At 39.0% G+C, this 18513-nt stretch overlaps 1 protein-coding gene across 1 annotated transcript in view; it reads right to left on the bottom strand.

Annotated features, from left to right (window-relative positions):
* Positions 1-228: 228 nt before the first annotated feature.
* Positions 229-18513, bottom strand: part of LOC110551607 (solute carrier family 22 member 19-like) — a 37911-nt gene continuing 19626 nt past the window's right edge. The window contains exons 3-10 of the mRNA XM_021642299.2: positions 17875-18029; positions 17604-17772; positions 14571-14694; positions 7152-7267; positions 6252-6466; positions 3175-3280; positions 1525-1731; positions 229-451 (exon numbers count right to left, since the gene is read on the bottom strand). Coding sequence (XP_021497974.1) covers positions 394-451; positions 1525-1731; positions 3175-3280; positions 6252-6466; positions 7152-7267; positions 14571-14694; positions 17604-17772; positions 17875-18029 — 1150 coding nt within the window. The 3' untranslated portion in view covers positions 229-393. The remainder of the gene's footprint in view (positions 452-1524; positions 1732-3174; positions 3281-6251; positions 6467-7151; positions 7268-14570; positions 14695-17603; positions 17773-17874; positions 18030-18513) is intronic.

The raw sequence follows: 18513 nt of genomic DNA, 5'->3' as shown, positions 1-18513 counted from the left end.
ATATGTGACATTCTGAGTCTTGTGAGGTACATCCATACCCTGCCATCTCTTAAGTTCTAACACTTAGAATGAAGGTTTCATTCAATTCAACTGAACTTCTATACACCAAAAATATACATTCTATCCAGAAACTTGACTGATATCACCAACTATAAAAATTTTGGGCCAGGGTTTCTTCAATATATCGTAACTTTCTCCAAAATTCTTGCTGTGATTTTTTATAGTTATTTTATACATGTTAAGTGGTATAATTTTAATTTAACTCACTATTTATACATAAGGCTTATATGGGAAAAAAATCGCTAATACCAAGGAATGATCCTTGGCCATAATATCTTGAATTATATTTTTCTTAATCTTTGTCCTTGATCAGAGGTCAGTTGTTGGAGTTCTTTAAAATGGTGTCACTTTGGCAACAGCATCCTTTTTTGCCTCTTTTGAGCTTTTCCTCCTGGAACAAATAGAGCAAATGCCATAAACAAAAATGAAATGATAAAGGAGGCAAAGAAGAGAGATATTCCGGCTTTCTTTTTCCTGAGACAGGGTTCCTCTGTGTAACAAAGCCCTGGCTATCCTAAACTCACTATATAGACCGGACTGGCCTCGAACTAACAGAGATCCACCTGCCTCTGCCTCCTGAGTACTAGGATTAAAGGCGTGTGCCATCATGCCCAGCTTTATTTCTGCAGTCTTTAGAGAAAGCTCACTCTTTAGCCATCAGTTTTGGAAAAATCCATGGTTCTTCACAAAAGGTTGGAATAAGTCTTGTGAATAGAAGACTGGCATCTCTGGGAACCTCTGTGAGGTAGCTCTGATTCTTCCTACTTTGGTTAGCATGGCACTTTCAAATGGGTTTTGGGAGAATGTGTGGGGAGTACACCAAAGTTTTAATAAAATCCTTCCCTTTCCTTTTATGATCATTATAGACTATTCTATTCTTCACTGACATGAAAACTTCATTCCTAATGGTACCAATATTTTCTGAATTGCACAGCAAACACAAGAGCCCTTCTCTCAGAGATATTGTCATGGGTGGCAAATTCTTCAGTCTTGTATATAATCTGTGAGTTAGGGAGTGACTGTCAGATCCCAAGTCTATAGAGATCATTAGTTTCAGAAAGCTTACCAGCAGAGGGGCACTCTGAGACTCAGAGTGATGAAATCATGCTTATATTTCTGTGTGATCGAGAAATATTTTCAAGGATATGTGTTTCACAATAGGACAAAATAGACAGAAGGCACATGACTGTGTCAGGACATGTGTTTCATGGTGGATCAGGGTAAAACAGAGGACATAAGAACTTGTCATATTTATTATTAAATCTTCTAGAACCAAATGTTTGGAGCTGGCCCTTCTGATATGGAGTTTCCAGACACACAGGAAACCCCTATATAAAAATATGTACAAAAGGTCACTAAGGCAACACCAATGACCATACATGGAAAAGCCTAGTTGTCCGTGTGCCAGCCTTCCTCATCACAGACCATTGGCACAAAGTCCTGTAAGGTACAGGTTTTACTCACTCATTTTCCACATCTTGGATAAAGTCAGGCAGAGGCTGATTCCTGGTCTCAGGAAGGAAAAGGGCAAAGAGGCCATTGATGATAGGGAGGACCCCATAGATGATCCAGGGCAAGGAGGCAGAGTATGTCGTGAGGATCATAAACAGGGGAGACAGGGCTGCCCCAGCACTACCAGCAATTCCAACGACTCCTAAAGCAGTTGCCCTTGAAGTATAAAGCACAAATCAGAAATCATCTAGTAAATTCACACACATTGAATTTGTGACTTTACAAGTCAATGAGTTGTGTAATGGAACATAAGGATGCTGGTGACTTAGTCTTACCATTCAAATATCTGTTTCATTTTAGTGTTATCTTTTTGTCATGGACAAAGTATTAAGACACTTGTTTACTTCTTACAACAAAACATGCTATAAAGGTTAAATACTACATGTTTGTGTATACACTGTACTTTAACATTCACATGAGCATACATTTTTTGAGTTTACCAGTATAGAATTATGAAACTAGAAAAAGTGATCATGATGGGGGAAGAGAAGGTCTTAAGGCGTGAGAGGGATTTGTAGTACATATGTGACAAGAAAGCAAGAGTACTGAGGGGTAGATTGGGAATATAAGTAGGGATAGAGGGATAGAGGAGTTAGATGTATAAAGATGTTATATTGAAACCCAAATTTTCTATGCTAGTTTAAAGGACTGCAGCAAGAGCAACAAATATATGAGGATAGAAAAGTAGAACAGTGTGGAAGAAGGGAGTTAGCAAGAGTGAACAAATAAGAGAGAAAGGTGGTGGGAGTGAATGTCGTCATATCTTCATGAAATTGTAAAAATAAATAAATAAATAAAATTTATACAACAACAAAAAAAATAAAGCATTTTAGATGCTGAGACTTATGGCCAACCTTTGGGCAGAGTGCAGGGAATCTTAGGAAAGAAGTGGGAAATAGTAAGACCTGGAGAAGATAAGAGCTCCACAGGAGAGCAACAGAACCAAAAAATCTGGGCGCAGAGGTATTTTTTGAGACTGATACTCCAACCAAGGACCATCATGAAGATAACCTAGAAGCCCTGCACAGATGTAGCCCATGGCAGTTCAGTGTCCAAGTGGATTCCATAGTAATGGAAACAGGGACTATCTCTGACATGAACTGATTGGCCCACTCTTTGATTACCTCCCCCTGATGGGGAGCAGCCTCACCAGGCCACATAGAAAGACAATGGCAGCCACTCCTGTTGAGACCTGATAGACTAGGATCAGAAGGAAGGAGAGGAATAATTCTATCAGTGGACTTGGGGAGAAGTATATGTGGAGAAACAGAAGGGAGGATGGGATTGGGAGGGGAGGAGGGAGAGGGCTACAGGAGGATACAAAGTGAATAAAATGTAATTAATAAAAATTAAAATAAAAATATTTTTAAAAATAAATAAATAAAACATTTTAAAAATCTGTGTTTCTGTTGGTACCTACCTTCTTCTAGGTGGCTCTAGATTGAATAGGAGAGCTGGCTAATGGGATGTTGATCTTAAGGCTATCTGACAAAGGCAAAGTTTCAGGACACTAAGGCCATTTCTGTTATCACCTTTTTACTTGTTCTTTCAATAAAAGTGAAAGAACTGAGAAAAGTCTGCTCTGCTCTTGAGTCAACTCTGATTACGGTAGGGACTAGCTCATTTGCATGCACAAGAGTACTCGTCATAGCGGCAGAAGAAATTGCTCTTCCCAATGTTACCAAAATTGTACGCAGGGCCTGAAATTCTGGAGAGAGGAAGACCAGTGACAGTCAAAAGAGACAGCTAAATCTGAGTGTAGAAATTTGAAGTTCCCTAACCCCAAATGGGATATAATTTTGTTGGAAGTTTGTATATAATCTAAAATGGTGGAGGGAGACTTCAGAGAGGTAGAAATTATCCATGACTATAAGCTTAGAAAAGTGACCTAACTGAATGTATTGGTTTATGGCGAAGAAAAACTTCTGAAAAAAATTGGACACTGTATCTCCAATATTTGCTTAAGATGTGGAGAGCATAGTGAATACAGAAGGAAATCATATTCACCTTTTTCTCTCTAGTGTCTCAGGAATCCTTCATGTAGAATGTAGGACTGTCATGGAGAAAATTACAGAGGGCTATCACCTCATTCAGATGCAAACAGCATTTAAGTCTATGGCCTATGTACAATATCACTAAAAAGTGGAAGGATGAAAGGCCTACAGTGGTGTGAAAGCTGGGAATTGATTTGATATGGAATAATGTCTAAAGACTCAAGGATAAAGGCTGCTGCTCAGAAAACTGTCCATTGGAAAACAGTTAAGACGGTCAATTTCAACTCAATTAAAAAAAGTCTCCCTGCTCTTTGATCACCTCCCCCTGTGGGTGGAGCAGCCTTACCAGGCCACAGAGGAAGACAATGCAGCCAGTCCTGATGAGACCTAATAGACTAGGATCAGAAGGAAGGAAAGGAAAGGAAAGACCTCTCCTATCAGTGGACGTGGGGAGGGGCATGTGTGGAGAAGGAGGAGGGAGGGAAAGATTAAGAGGGGAGGAGGGAGAGAACTACAGGGGGGATACAAAGTGAATAAAGTATAATTAATAAAAATAATAATAATAAAATAAATTTAAAAGTCTCACAATGATTTGATTCTCAGCACGCACATGGTATGTCACAACTGTATTCCCACTTTCCAATGGATTAATGCCTTCATTTGGCCTCTAAGCACACATGTGGCACACATAGATACATGCAGGCAAAACACTCATGTACATAAAAATGTTCAACTTTTTCAGTTTTATTTAGTTTAATCTTTTTAATTTTCTTTATTATTATTTATTACAATTTATTCATTTTGTATCCTTACTGTGGACTCCTGCCCTATCTCAGTCTCAACTCTCTCCCTCTCCCCTCCACTATCCCCACATCCATTCCCTAATACACTAGTATGGGAGGTCCTCCTTAACTTCTATCTGTCCCTAGCCTAACCGGTTTCATCAAGACTGTCTGGATCCTCTTTCTCTGCAGCCTAGTAAGGCCATCTCATCAGAGGGATCAAAGAGCAGGCAACCGAGTTCATGACAGTGAATGTGCCTGCCCCTGTCCCCTTTACTAGGAAACCCACTTGGATACTGAGCTGCCATGGGCTATATCTGAGCAAGGTTCTAAGGTTATCTTCATGAATGGTTCTTGGTTGGAGTATCAGTCTCACAAAAGACTCCTGTGCCCAGATTTTTTGGTTCTGTTGTTCTCCTTGTGGAGCTCCTGTCCTCTCCAGGTCTTACTATCTCCCCCTTCTTTCATAAGATTCCCTGCACTCTGTCCAAAGTTTGTCTATGAGTCTCAGTATCTGCTTTGCTACCCTGCTGGGTAGAATCTTTCAGAGACCCCCTGTGGAAGGCTCCTGTCCTATTTCCTGTCTTCTCTAACATCCAATGTCTATCCTGCTTGTCCTTCTATGTGAGGTTTCAGCCTCTTCCCTAGGGTCCTCATTATTGTTTAGCTCCTTTAGACTAGATTTTAAGTGTGTTTATCATATATATATATATATGATATAAATCATATATATATGCTGGAGAGGTTGTGGAGAAAGGGGAACCCTCCTCCATTGCTGGTGGGAATATGAACTTGTACAACTACTTTGAAGATCAATCTGGTGCTTTCTTAGAAAATTAAGAATAGTGCTACCTCAGGATCCAACTATACCACTCCTGGGCATATATCTGAAGGATGCTCAACCATTCAACAAGGACATTTGCTCAACTATGTTTATAGCAGTGTTATTCATAAAAGGCAGAATCTGGAAACAACCTCAACAGAAGAATGGATACAGAAATTGTGGTGCATTTACACAATGGAATACTGCACAACAATTTTTTTAAAGAAAATCATGAAATTTGCAGGCAAATGGATGGAACTAGAAAAGCTCATCCTAAGTGAGGTAACCTAGAAACAGAAAGATACACATGGTATATGCTCACTAATAATTTAATTTTTTAAAAGACTCATGAAAGCTTTATACATTGGAGAGTTTCTTGAGGTGTGGCAGAAAACTGACATCACTGCTGATATCCTCTCTCCCTCCCTATTTGGAATTTTATAAAATGTGCAAGAGTCTTAGATTTTAGCAAAGCTTGGTGACAACCTGGCTACTTCCTTCTAATAAACATCCATTTAGCTCAACGAAGCCAATTCTAACAGTCCTGTGGCTTAGTCCATTCCTACTTCTTTGTCCTTTTTGAGCTTCAACACAGTGATGTTTCTCTTCCTGAGACAACTCTCCAGTGTAGGGTTGGATTCATGGTAATATAAAATGAGAATCGGAGTAGATACACACAGTTGAGAAAATAAACTGTCATTGAAGGTAAAACAATGAGGCCCTGTGGGACAGATGAAGTAACAGTGTGTTTCGGTCAGAATTATAAGACCTTAATCTATATAATTGCTGTGAAAATTATAATTTACCAATGACTGATCCATTATCAACCTAAAAACATTTAAGAATAAGGAGCTAGTTCTAAGGCACTTCTTGCAGACAATAAACACAAGTATCTTAACCAAATTTTACTGAAACTTTGACAGTTATCCCAGTATCCTAATGAAATAATGTGATCTCAATGCCTAGACTGCTTACAGCTAATTCATGGGATTCTTTTTTCCTGATTTAAGATAAGATCTGAAAATTCCTGAGAAAAAGGATGAATGCATTATCTTTGTTCATCCTGTGTTCTTTTCTTACCTTGAGGCAAAAATATGGTGACCAGAATGGAGATTCCAAACAGAGACATGAAAATCAGTTGGGTTATTCTGCGGCCCATGTAGTTCATTGAAAATTTTCCAAGAACATTGGCTGGGATGGACACCACACCATAGAGACACTGCTGTAGGAACACATTACTGCTCAGGTATTGGAGGTGGAAGAGCAGACCTAAAACAGATATTAATGACACAAACCTGTAGGAAACAAGAAAGTCATATCATAAGGTTTGGAGTGGTTGCCCAACACATGATAACATAGTTAATTCAGGCAGCTCGTTTTGGTTATTAAAATATTGAGGCATCTGTTTTCTGGAAACTTTAAATAATTTTGTAGTTATAAAAAAATCTATGATTACAAAGGTATCATCATTGTTCAACTCTTTAAAGGGTTAGGGAATTCTTGGGATACAAACTGGATCCATCTGGGTTTTAAGGTTTTTCTTACATCTTGATCTTAATGAAAGTCATAACTTTAAATCTACATATATCCATTGATATGTGTATACTCATATATTTGATGTTTAAAGTTCCATTTCATCTGAAATGGAAACAGAAAATTAGGAAGCTTAGATTCCAAGTTTTTCCATGGCTGAAGTTCTAAACAACGAATTCAGGTAATAAAGCTTCACCACAATTCACTCGGTTATTATAGTCCAAACCCTTTGGATCTCTCCAGCTGTAGAAATTCCTCATCACTTATCTCCAAATCTGTTATTATTTATACCTACACTGGTTTTGAGACAGAACTGACCTTGAACTCCATATGTGGGCTAGGCTGGCCTCAAATTCATTGAGATCTGCCTGCCTCTGCCTTCTGAGTGCTGGATTAAAAGCATGAAGCGTCACTACAACTTTTTAAGAGACTCAATGTAAAGCCTACCTCACAAAGGATAGGAGGCAGATCTGCTTGCGCAAGTTGGGTATATAGAACAGGTCCAGTGGGGAAGGTTTTGTCTGGGCTGACTCTAGCTCATCCTTCATTGCGGTTCTCACAACCTTCAACAACATCAATGAATGGTTGTCACAAAATAATAAATATTGTGAGGCAGTATGGTAACCTATAGAGAACTAGATCAATAATCGCTGCACGTGAACAATATATGGACATCAAGAAAATAATTGCAGGCATAGAAGTAGTGAGAAAAGTGAGCCCAGTAGTAAAAGAAAACTTTATGGTGAGGACATGTTAAGCAGGTGACTATAGTTGGATGTAGAATATTGAAAGGCAGGTAAGGGTTATAGATACATATTAGGAAAACAAGTGAAGACTCATTTAGAATATGGTCCCATGTTTCACATACAGCAGATGAATTTGCATGACATGGTATCTGAGCCTGATGTCAGCTGATACTTTTTATAATTTATTTTTATTTTTATTAATTACAGTTCATTCACTTTATATCACCCCTGTAGCCCCCTTCCTCCTTCCCTCCCAATCTCACCATCCTTCCCTCATCCCCACCTGTGCCCTCCCCCAGTCCACTGATAGGGGAGGTTCTCCTCTGCTTTCCTCTGATCCTAGTCTATCAGGTCTCCACAGGAGTTGCTGCATTGTCTTCCTCTGTGGCCTGGTAAGGCTGCTCTCCCCTCAAGGGGAGGTGATCAAAGAGCAGACCAATCAGTTCATATCATAAACAGTCCCTGTTCCCATTACTATGGAACCTACCTGGACACTCAACTGCCATGGGCTGCATCTGTACATGGGTTCCAGGCCATTTCCCTGGGTGGTCCTTGGCTGGAGTATCAGTCTCAGAAAAGAACCCTGTGCCCAAACTTTTTGGTTCTGTTGCTCTCCTTGTGGAGCCCCTGTCCTCTCCAGGTCTTACTATTTCCCTCTTCTTTCATAAGACCCTGCACTCTGCCCAAAGATTGGCTATGAGTCTCAGCATCTGCTCTGATACCCTGCAGGGTAGATCCTTTCAGAGGCCCTCTGGGTAGGCACGTGTCCTGTTCCCTATTTTCTCCCTCTGATGTCCATCCTCTTTGCCTTTCTGAATGGGGATTGAGCATCTTAGCCAGAGTCCTCCTTCTTGTTTAGCTTCCTTAGGTGTACAGATTTTAGTATGTTTATCCTATATTATATGTCCAATATCCACTTATGAGTGAGTATATGCCATGTGTATCTTTCTGCTTCTGGGATACCTCATTCAGGATGATTGTTTCTACTTCCCACCATTTACCTGCAAATTTCATGATTTCCTAGCAATCCTCTACAATAAAAGATCTTCAGGAAGTATCTCCATCCCTGATCTCAAGCTGTACTATAGAGCAACAATACTAAAAACTGCATGGTACTGGCATAGAAACAGAATGGTGGATCAATGGAATCAGATAGAACACCCAGAAATAAACCTACACACTTATGGACACCTGATCTTTGACAAAGATGCCAAACCATACAATGGAAAAAAGATAGCATCGTCAACAAATGTGCTGGTCTAACTGGATGTCTACATGTAGAAAAATGCAAATAGATCCATACTTATGCCCTGCACAAAAGTAAAGTCCAAGGGGATCAAAGACCTCAATATAAAACCAGACACACTAAACCTGTTAGAATAAAAAGTGGGGAAGAGCCTTGAACTCATTGGAACAAGAGACAACTTCCTGAACAGAACACCAACAGCACAGGCTCTAAGAGCAACAATCAATAAATGGGACCTCATGAAACTGAAAAGCTTCTGTAAAGCAAAGGACACCATCATCAAAGCAAAACGAATGCCTACAGATTGGGAAAAAATCTTCACCAACCCTATATCTGACAGAGGGCTAATATCCAATATATATAAAGAACTCAAGAAGTTAAACAGCAACAAATCAATTAACCCAATTTAAAAATGGGGAACAGAGCTAAACAGAGAATTCTCAATAGAGGAATATCAAATGGCAGAGAAACACTTAAAGAAATGTTCAACATCCTTAGTCATCAGGAAAATGCAAATCAAAACAACCCTGAGATTTCACCTCACACCCAGCAGAATGGCTAAGATTAAAAACTCAAGTGACAACACATGCTGGAGAGGATGTGGAGAGAGGGGAACCCTCCTTCACTGCTGGTAGGAATGTAAACTTGTACAACCACTCTGGAAATCAATCTGGCAGTTTCTCAGACTATTAGGAATAGCGCTTCCTCAAAATCCAGCTATACCACTCCTAGGCATATATCCAAAAAAAAAGGCTCAAGTACACAATAAAGACATTTGCTCAACCATGTTTGTAGCAGCTTTATTTGTAATAGCCATAACCTGGAAACAACCCAGATGTCCATCAACGGAGGAATGGATACAGAAATGGTGGTATTTTTACACAACGGAATACTACTCAGCAATCAAAAAGGAGGATATCATGAAATTTGCAGGCAAGTGGTGGGATCTAGAAAAGATCATTCTGAGTGAGTTATCCCAGAAGGAGAAAGATATACATGGTATATACTCACTTATATAGACCTATAAGATATGATAAACATAATGAAATCTATACACCTAAAGAAGATAAACAAGAAAGAAGACCCAGGGTAAGATGATCAATCCTCGCTTAGAAAGACAAATGGATGGGCATTGGACGTAGGAGAAAACAAGTAACAGGACAGGAGCCTATCACAGAGGGCCTCTGAAAGACTCTACATAGCAATGTATCAAAGAAGATACTAAGACTCATAACCAAACCTTGGGCAGAGTGCCAGGAATCATATGAAAGAAGGGAGAGTTAGTATGATGTGGAGAGGATAGGAGCTCCACAAGGACCAAATATATCTGGGCACAGGGGTCTTATATGAGACTGTTTATCCAACCAAGGACTATGTATGGATATAACCTAGAACCTCTGCTTGGATGTAGCCCGTGGTAGCTCAGTAATTAAGTGGGTTTCCCTAGTAAGGGGGGCAGGGACTATTTCTGACATGAACTCAATGTCAGGCTCTTTGACCTCCTCACTCCTCAAGAGAGGAGCAGCCATGCTAGGCCACAGAGGAGGACTTTGCAGCCAGTCCTGAAGATACCTGATAAACCAGGGTCAGATGAAAGGGGAGGAAGTCCTCCCCTATCAGTGAACTTGGAAAGGGGCAGGAAGGAGATGAGGGAGGGAGGGTCGGGTTGGGAGGGAATGAGGGAGCAGAATACATTTAGGATACAGAGTTAATAAAATGTAACTAATAATAAAAATGAAAAAGATAAACAAAAAATAAAACAAAAAACTAAATAAATAAATAAAAATTTAAAAAACAAAAAAGATAAACAAGACTAATGAAATCTTATTCATGTTAATGAAAAGAAAGAGGTAAGGTCTGAATTGACAAAGGTAGATAGATCTTTGAGGGAGATACTAAACTGATACTAATAAAACTCAGAAAATCAAAAAAGACGCACTACAAAACCAATGTACCAAAAAATAATAAAATCTAAAAACATAGGTAAAATTATAGATACATATGGCCTACCAAAATTAAAACAAGATAAAATGAATAATTTAAACAGATATTATAAAGGTTCCAAGGTTCACATGGATTCACTGTTGAATCCCCAACATTTAAAGAAAAACTAACCCCAGAATCATTCAAATTATTCCATAAAGTAGAAGAGTAAGAATAGCTTACAAAGTTTTTTATGAAGCCAGAATGACCCTGATACCAAAACATTCTCAAAAAAATAATGGCCAACAGAATTAAAAATCATCATGATCAAGTTAGCTTCAGAGCTTCAGGGATGTTCCAACATAGGTAAATTAATAAATTTCTTTGCTTCTTGACAAACTGCTCAACTTTTTCTCTTTGTCTACTCAGACCTGTATAATGCAGTAAAGACTAGCCATAGAATAATCTGAGATCTTTTTCTGTTTTAACATTTTTCCATCAAACATATTCGTACATTATCTTTAAGGTTCACTTTATGCAAATTCTCATGATATGGGGAGAATAAATCCAGAGTCTTAGTAAAACTATCACATTAATGACACTATGCTCATTCTGGATATAGTCACTGTTAACTTTTAAACCTCATGGGTCCTGCTCTAATCCCCATATGTCTGTCAGTATTCTCATTTTTCCAGGTCCCACCAGAATGGTTATAGTATAGTACAGTACAGTATAATATAAGCTGTTGACCTCAGCTTATACTATTCAGAGAAATTTGTGGCCCAAAGTTCCAAAGTCTTTCAAATTCTTCCCACAAATGAGTTTCAAAGATCTAAGGACTGCCTGGTTAAGCTTTATCACAGCAATGACCCCATCCTTGGTACTATTTTCTCTATTGTTTGCTTTTACTGTTGCTGTGATTAAGGTACTCTGACAAAAGCAACATAAGAAGTATTTCTCTGAGCTCATAATTTGTAGGTATAATCTTTTATGATGGGGAAATCATGGTAGCATCTGGGGAAATACAATGCATCAGATCATATTGTAATTACATGTGAGAAGCACAGAGCAATGAATGCTCATGGTCAGCTAAATTCCTCCTTTTTATTTAATTGGGGACCCAAGCCCAAGGAATGTTGTTGTCGTCATTTTTTGGATGTTTTCTTACTTCAGTTAATCTAATCAAGATGTTCCCAAGAGCAGTTATTCCAAAAGGCTAACCTAATAGAAATGTTCAAACACCGGTATGCCTGAGAATTTATCTCTTAGGATATTCTAGATATTGCCAAGTTTATAATCAAATTAACCACCACATGAGTTCATTTAACTTTCCCAACAGAACTAATGCTAAGAATCTATCTAGTATACTATACAATTGCAGAATATAAGGAAATCAAGCTAGAACTATTTTTGGAAATTTCCTCCCTGTTGGAAAGCTATCACAGTACTGGGAGGTGCTATGTAGGCTGCTCTGGAGAATTGTCATCATAATTTTACTCATCTGTTAATATTTATAATACATGACTGATCCTTGGCTGGCAAGATGTACTCACTGCTGTATCAATGTTATCACTGTTATGATGGTAACCAGACACTTGAGGCCTTTTAATGGGAGGAAATTTATATTGGTGTTTTAAACCCTGTCATAAGCCCATGACTGTGGATGTCACAGACCTTAGTGGTTTATTATAGTTATTTTGCAAATAGAGATGATATTCTAATTGAATTGCCTTCCAAATGTTTGTTTTAGTTAGAGAAGCATATTTTTCTGCAGTTGGTGGAAGTTCTACAGTGTCAAAATTGGTCAGTGTCCTGAGAATAAGCTACTGTTCAATATTCAGGCACAAATGGGATATCTATAGCACCTCTTCCAAAAGTTCATGGAACATTATGAAAGTGGGGACAAAGAAAAGACAAAAGGCAGTAGAAGTAAAATAATGTGTAGTGTTGTCTTCTTGACATGGCATGGCTAGTGAATTTTTGTTGTTGTTGTTGTTGTTGTTGTTGTTGTTTGAGACAGGGTTTCTTTGTGTAGCCTTACCTGTCCTTGAACTCAGGGATCCACCCACCTCTGCCTCCCAAGTGCTGGGATTAAAGGAACCACCACCTGGCAGGCTAGTGGATTTTAAGCTCTCAGCAGCTATGCATAAGACCTGCAAGAGAATAGGCCCATACACTTCCATTTTGAGGAGTAGAGAAGTTCATGGCGTCCTGACTGTCCTTGAGGATTTACAGGTAGTTGGCTATTGCTAATGAGGAAAGGCTCATAAATCCCTCCTGAAGATGTGTGGGGAGTTTATGAGTTAATGGCTGCTGGGAGAAATGGTGTAGTCTTGTATTAAGTTGCCCACGTTATTGTAATTAAATCTTCACAATTCACAATGCTTCTGCAAGAAACTTTAATTGAAATTACTTATGCAAAGAGGGGAGAGAGAGATTAGAGATTAATATAGACTATTTGGGATTTTAAAAAAAGGGATCATAAGAAGTGTGACAGTAAGAAAATTGAGTTGGCATGGTTTTTTTTTTTTTTCAATGCATTTTATTCAGGAACCTTGAACAATCATCTGACCCTGGGGAAAGCCAGCCCACAGCTTAAATAGCCTCTGGGTAGCCAACCCCAGCGTGCCACGTGGGCAATGCAGATAGGTCCACATACATGGAAGCAAGCCAGATCCTCAGCCTTAGCCAAATGTGGAGTTGTTTGTGACAGAGAGCACTCACCATCGGGAAGGTGGAAGGCGGAAACCAGCTCCATCTTTAAGGCACGGCATTATGCAGCTCTCTGCAGTTCCCCCTTTTTGTTTTAGACGCATCAGGCAAGAGTAGAGGTCTGATCTCTATAATAGAAATAAATTGGGACTTTGTACAGATGTTCATTTAGGTGTCATCCACCCAAAGAGCATCAGATCCGACCGATACCTTTTTCTCAGAGGTGGGACCTGGGGCATCAACCCGCATGCAATCAGACATGCTCTTCTCTGGGTCGAAAGCGGCTGACCCTGAGTGCAGTGCTTAGCCTCACATCCAGAGCGTAACATTTTAGCTTTTTATGGTAGCCAACCATGCTCGGGGAGACTGTCCTGCTTCAATGGCTGTAAAGGCCTGAATGGTCATGGCTGCATTACGCTGTTGTGAGACTCTAATCTTGCATATATACCACAGGCAAACCAAGGAGACCAACACCAGAAGGCCTGCTAACACTTCCATGGCATGGTTTTTTAAAATGATAAAAATACACTATGTACATGTACGAAGCTGTCAAAATGAAAACCAATACGACATATAACTGATATATTCTAACAAAAAGTTAAAAATAAATAAATAAACCCCCATGGAGAAGGTTCTAAAAATAAAATTTTCCGCAGTTTGTTTTTTTATTGCTGTGATAAACACCACAACAAAAAAAAACAACTTGAAAAAGAAAGGGTTATTTCATCTTACAGCTTACAAGATACCATGAAGGAAAGTCAGGGTGGAAACTTGAGGCAGGAACCTGGAAACAGGAACTAAAGAAAAGTCCATGAGGAATGCCGCTTACTGCCTTGCTCTTCTTGGTTCTCTCAGCTTAATTTCCTATATAGCACAGAACTTCGTGCTCAGGGCCAACACAACCCGCAGGGAGCTAGGCCCTCCCACATCAAGCAAAGGCCCTTAATATAGTTGCCCACATGCCAATCTGATAGAGGCATTTTCTAACTTCAAAGTCCCTCTTCCCAGATGACTTTAGCTTGTATCAGGTTAAACAAAGCAATAATCAGCGCAAAATTCAAGAAACAAAATGAAGGAAAACAGTAGTGATTTTAATGTTTTTTTAATAAAACATCCTTCTACAGTGTTTTTAGTCACTACACACTGTATCTTGGGCACTAACTTCTACATATATCAAGTTTGTGGATTTTTTTTTTAATGTGTGTGTGTGTCATAAACAGCTCTCTTATACTTACTTACCTCTATGGTTAGGACATCTCCAGAACTCTCTATTCCATTCATTTGTGCAGTTTTTCTAAGTTCCTTTAAGCCTTTCTGGGGTTTGTTGGTCACAATCAGCCACCGAGCTGACTCTGACAGCCACCTGCTCAAGACATTGGATAATTCTTAATTATCTTACATTTTTTTAAACCACAATTAATATTTATCATTTTTTAACCACACTTATCCTTGAACAATTATATTCTTTCACTTAATACCTAAACGACAATTAATATTTATCAGTTTTAAAACCACACTTATCCTTGAACAATTATATTCTTTCACTTAATACCTATCACTTATTCAATTATATTGATAAATATAATCATAAACTGTCTGTAACTTCACTAGGAAAATGGGAAATAATTCATGCCTGCATTACAACTACACTTCCAGAATGCTGACCCGGAATCATGTTGTTCTGTCCACTCTTCCCTGGATATTTATTTACATGGAGTTCACAGAACTGCAACATGAGAAACATTTGTATAGACACTTTCCAAGTTCCTTGTTAATGTAAATATTTATACCTACTTTGTTCTTATGCTAAAAGAATACAGCTGAACAAATTTTATAAAACAATTCTATCATTCAAAGTCCAGTCATTTCTACTTTTAACAAGTAATAGTTTCTGGCCACAAGAGCAAACTAGCTCTACCTTTATTTCTAATCCATAAAATGGAGACAGCATTGCCATAATTTTGATGGCTATGTTGTGAGGATAGTGATATGGAAGAGCCTGTCAGAGGACTCTCCCTCTTTTCTGTATGAACTCATCTAAGCATTTTAAAGTTCTTCCTAAATAAATATGCCTCCTCTATTTATGGCATCAAAGCACTTTTTAATTTTTATTTTATTTTTATTAATTACAGTTTATTCACTTTGTATCCCAGCTGTAACCCCCTCCTCACCCCCTCCCATTCCCACTCTCCCTCCTTCTTCTCCTATGCCCCTCCCTCATCAAAGCACTTTTAAATCGTGTGTGTGTGTGTGTGTGTGTGTGTGTGTGTGTGTAAAGCAAGGGAATCCAAAAAGGCAGTGAGAGAAATGAGCCATTCTGCCTACAGCTTTAAACTGGAGAAGCCATGATTATCCTTCATTAAACAGTTGTGAAGACAATGCAGCCTGTCCTGATGAGACCTGACCTGATAGTCTAGGGTCAGATGGAAGGGGAGGAGGACCTCCCCTATCAGTGGACTTGTAGAGGGGCATGGGAGGAGATGAGGAAGGGAAGGTGGGACTGGGAGGGAATGAGGGAGGGGGCTACGGCTGGGATACAAAGTGAATAAACTATAATTCATATAAAAAATTAAAATTAAAAAAGAAAATAAACTTAATTTATTTGTCTTTTATTTAATATTAAAGTCACCATAATTTTGAAAGCACTTTTGTTTGCAAAGCCACTCGTGAAACTACAAACTACAGCAGAGGCAATCTGATCTTGAAATATTTATTCTGTTACTAATTGCATAACTTAGACTTAGTAGCAAAGACAGACAGAAAGACCAAGAACATTCTGGTAAAGACTAATTGCTAATTTCTGCTTTTTGTATTTTTTCCTGTAGTGAATAAAATAAACTTGTGCATAGTAAAATTTGAATATCAATCAGTACACGTTTTTTTACTGTAAACATACCACATTCAATTCTTTGATATACTGAAAGTGCTTACTATTTTTAAGTAATATGAATACAATGTAATGTTGTAAATTTTACCCAGCTAACAAACGAAACAGTGAACTCACAGGTAAACAGAATTTTCAAAGAATAAGTATTTGTCAGAAAATGCATGTCTTTTATTATACATATGTATGATTATGATTTTATAAAACTACTTATTATGGCAAATCGCTCAACCTGGCTGTCAATGAAAGTATGCTGGACTTTGTGTCACTAGCATACAACATGAGAATTTTTCCTGTGCTGCAAATCTGTCTAAACAATTGTCGAGCTATATTTTAGGTAATTGGACTGGAGATTTCGATACTACGATGGAGCAGCTGAGAGTGGCCATTGTCACAGTAAATTCTACCGGAGTGGACACAGGACTAGCCACAGGATTATCAACATGGATTGCTGCAGCCATGAATCATCTGAAGGAATGAGCGGGCATGGGAGTGTTAGCAGGCCTTCTGGTGTTGGTCTCCTTGGTTTGCCTGTGGTATATATGCAAGATTAGAGTCTCACAACAGTGTGATGCAGCCATGATCATTCAGGCCTTTACAGCCATTGAAGCAGGACATTCTCCCCAAGCATGGTTGGATACCATAAAAAGCTAAAATGATACGCTCAGGATGCGAGGCTAAGCACTGCACTCAGGGTCAGCCGCTTTCGACCCAGAGAAGAGCATGTCTGATTGCATGTGGGTTGATGCCCCAGCTCCCGCCTCTGAGAAAAAGGTATCGGTCGGATCTGATGCTCTTTGGGTGGATGACACCTAAATGAACATCTGTACAAAGTCCCAATTTATTTCTAATATCAGAGATCAGACCTCTACTCTTGCCTGATGCGTCTAAAACAAAAAGGGGGAACTGTAGAGAGCTGCGGAATGCTATGCCTTAAAGATGGAGCTGGTTTCCGCCTTCCACCTTCCCGATGGTGAGTGCTCTCTGTCACGAACAACTCCACATTTGGCTAAGGCCGAGGATCTGGCTTGCTTCCATGTATGTGGACCTATCTGCATTGCCCCCGTGGCACGCCTGGGTTGGCTACCCAGAGGCTATTTAAGCTGTGGGCTGGCTTTCCCCGGGGTCCGAGGATTGTTCAATGTTCCTGAATAAACGGCATTGAAAAAAAAAAAAAAAAACTACTTATTGCTTGTCTTAAATTCAAGTTGAATTCAACCTTCTTGATTTTTTTCTGATTCAGATGCTTGTCTTCCTGTTACATAAATACAAAAAGGAGTGCACATTGTCTTGTGTAGGTCAAAAGCAAATACATTTCTTATGTCTTGATTCCATGTTCATTGTCATCCCTGGATTCCATAACACAGAGAAAGAAAGAAGGCTCATACCTTGTGGGAATAAGGAGGAAGAACACTGGTACAGACATTGCCAGCTGGAGGTGGTGCCAGTTTCGAATACCAAAAGCCAGGCTTCCCAACATTACCTGTCCAATCCCCCCAGCACAAATTGCCAAAGCCATTACCATAGCTTGGAATTTAGGGCTTGTCCATTCTAATACTGGAAGAAAAAAAAAATGAAGTTTGACTTCTAAGAAAGGTGCAAAGGACATTCAGGTCAAACCTAAAACTTGAACAATGCCCATTAAAAGCTTTGACTTACTGAGTAAAACACTGTTTGTTCTTATGGATGAGGAAGAGATCCCTGTGAGGAATCGAAGTGAGCAGTAGATGAGGAAGGTGGGAGCCAAAGCTACACAAGTCCCAGTGATAGCCATTAGAAGTAAAGCACATGTGAAAACAAACTTCCTTCCAAACCTGAGGAAAAGGAAAGATTTGATTACAGGACTAATTAAATGTATAAACAATGGAAACCGGAAGCACTTTGAAATGATTTAAAAAATCAAGAAATTAAAAAGAACAGACATCTTCTGAAGCAAAAATCTGTTTCCCAACCTTCTTTTTTAGATGGGGTCTTACTATGTGGTCCTTGCCAGCTTATTTACTATGTAGTGGGACTTACTAATAACAATAGTATGAAACTTACTATGTAGCCAAGGCTGGCTCAAGCTTCAGAGACCTGCCTGCTTCTACCTTCCTTCCAAGGCCAGGGATTTAATATGTGTACCACCACATTCTGTTCTTCTCAGTTTTTTACCACTAGTTTTCCACGAGTTAAGCCATATATGACAGATTACAAAACTGAAATTTTAACACAAGTGTGCTGTACTAAATTATGCATTAGCATGTCTACTAGCTATTTATTTCATTGTTGTGACAAAGTATCTGACAGAGATATTTA

This window comes from Meriones unguiculatus, chromosome 1 (assembly GCF_030254825.1).
Source record: "Meriones unguiculatus strain TT.TT164.6M chromosome 1, Bangor_MerUng_6.1, whole genome shotgun sequence".
Classification (NCBI taxonomy): Eukaryota; Metazoa; Chordata; class Mammalia; order Rodentia; family Muridae; genus Meriones; species Meriones unguiculatus.
The sequence above is the reverse complement of the archived record's forward strand: the minus strand, read 5'-3'. Positions and strand labels throughout refer to the sequence as shown.